The 1531-nt window shown below is 44.4% G+C and overlaps 1 protein-coding gene across 5 annotated transcripts in view; it reads right to left on the minus strand.

The window, feature by feature from the left end:
- The window catches only part of WNK3 (WNK lysine deficient protein kinase 3), a 176025-nt gene that overhangs the window by 13039 nt on the left and 161455 nt on the right, over positions 1-1531 (minus strand). For 3 of the 5 annotated variants that reach the window (XM_037735263.1, XM_017519652.2, XM_017519654.2), the window contains exon 23: positions 847-877. The exons of the other annotated variants lie outside the window; for them this stretch is intronic. In XM_037735263.1, coding sequence (XP_037591191.1) covers positions 847-877 — 31 coding nt within the window. The remainder of the gene's footprint in view (positions 1-846; positions 878-1531) is intronic. 5 annotated transcript variants of the gene reach the window in all.

Consider the following 1531-nt stretch of genomic DNA (forward strand, 5'->3'; position numbering starts at 1 on the left):
TAGTAGAGACGGGGTTTCACCATGCTGACCAGGATGGTCTCGATCTCTTGACCTCGTGATCCACCCGCCTCGGCCTCCCAAAGTGCTGGGATTACAGGCGTGAGCCACCGCGCCTGGCAAAAAAAAATGTTTTTTTAAAGATTAGCCGGGCATGGTGGTATACACCTATAGTCCTAGCTACTTGGGAGGCTGAGGCAGGAGGACTGCTTGATCCCAAGAGTTTGAGGTTACAGTGAGCTATGATTGAGCGACTGTACTCTAGCCTGGGTGATAAAGCAAGACCCTGTGTCTAAAAAATAAATAAATAATAAAGTCTGGTTTGGAACCCATCTCCATGTTTTAATAAATAAGTTAATTTAACAGAAGTACAATAATCAGATACTTTTCTTCCTACCTACTAATAAAACTAATTTCTGCCTTCCAGCATGACAGAGTGAGGATGTTAAGAAATCTCCCTCAAAGGCAATCCTAAAATTGGACAAAATTCAAAAACAACCATTTTAGCACTCCAGAATTTGTCCTAAGGGATACAACAAAAACAGAAGCATTTATTTGTGGAAACTACTGATCTTGTCAGGTAAGAACTGTGCGATCCACGGTGTTTTTGCACAGGGCTGTTCCAATCACCCCCACCCAGCTCTGTTGCCCAGCAATTCTACCAAAGTGAGGCATACTGAGAAAACAGTAAGTTTGGCTGCTGCTGCTACCATAGGGGATTCACTTGATTTGGAGCTTTAGGAGCAGATACTCCATTAGCCTGAGGTTAACAGGGAGATGTGAGAAGTGAGACAGCCATAGGGACTTGAAAAATTATCCACATAACAGGCCGGGAACAGTGGCTCACACCTGTAATCCCAGCACTTTGGGAGGCCGAGGCGGGAGGATCACCTGAGGTCAGGAGTTCAAGACCAGCCTGGCCAACATGGTAAAACCCCATCTCTACTAAAAATACAAAAATCAGTCAGGTGTGGTAGTGGGTGCCTGTAATCCCAGCTACTCAGGAGAGTGAGGTGGGAGGATCGCTTGAACCCAGGGGGTAGAGGTCGCAGTGAGCCAAGATCACACCACTGCACTCCAGCCTGGGCAACAGAGCGAGACTCCATCTCAAAGGAATAAAAAATTATCCACATATCTCAGCTTGATTGGATGGTTCTCTAACCATAATGTACAAAAAAAGAGATAATGAGAAAAAAATCTCCAAACTCTTTAAGATTAAACAACACACTACCAGTAATCCATGGATCAAAGAGGTCTCAAGGGAAATTAGAAAACATTTGGAACGTGGGGTAAATAAATAAGCATTCCAGATGCTTGCAGCTTCCCGCACCCAGGAGATGCTGTGTTCCCCGTGATGCAGCTGGAACCCGAGCTGCAGACAGGAGGTGCGAGTTTCAGGATGTTCCCCACTGAGCCAGAGGAATATCTACGGCAGTGATGCTTCAAATTTTTGTATGAATTATTTGTCATCATATCCTTTTCCGTCAAAACAAAAATTAGAGGATTATTTTAATACTTTGGATTCTTCCCCCTA

Source organism: Cebus imitator, unplaced genomic scaffold (assembly GCF_001604975.1).
Source record: "Cebus imitator isolate Cc_AM_T3 unplaced genomic scaffold, Cebus_imitator-1.0 Scaffold763, whole genome shotgun sequence".
Taxonomy (NCBI): domain Eukaryota; kingdom Metazoa; phylum Chordata; class Mammalia; order Primates; family Cebidae; genus Cebus; species Cebus imitator.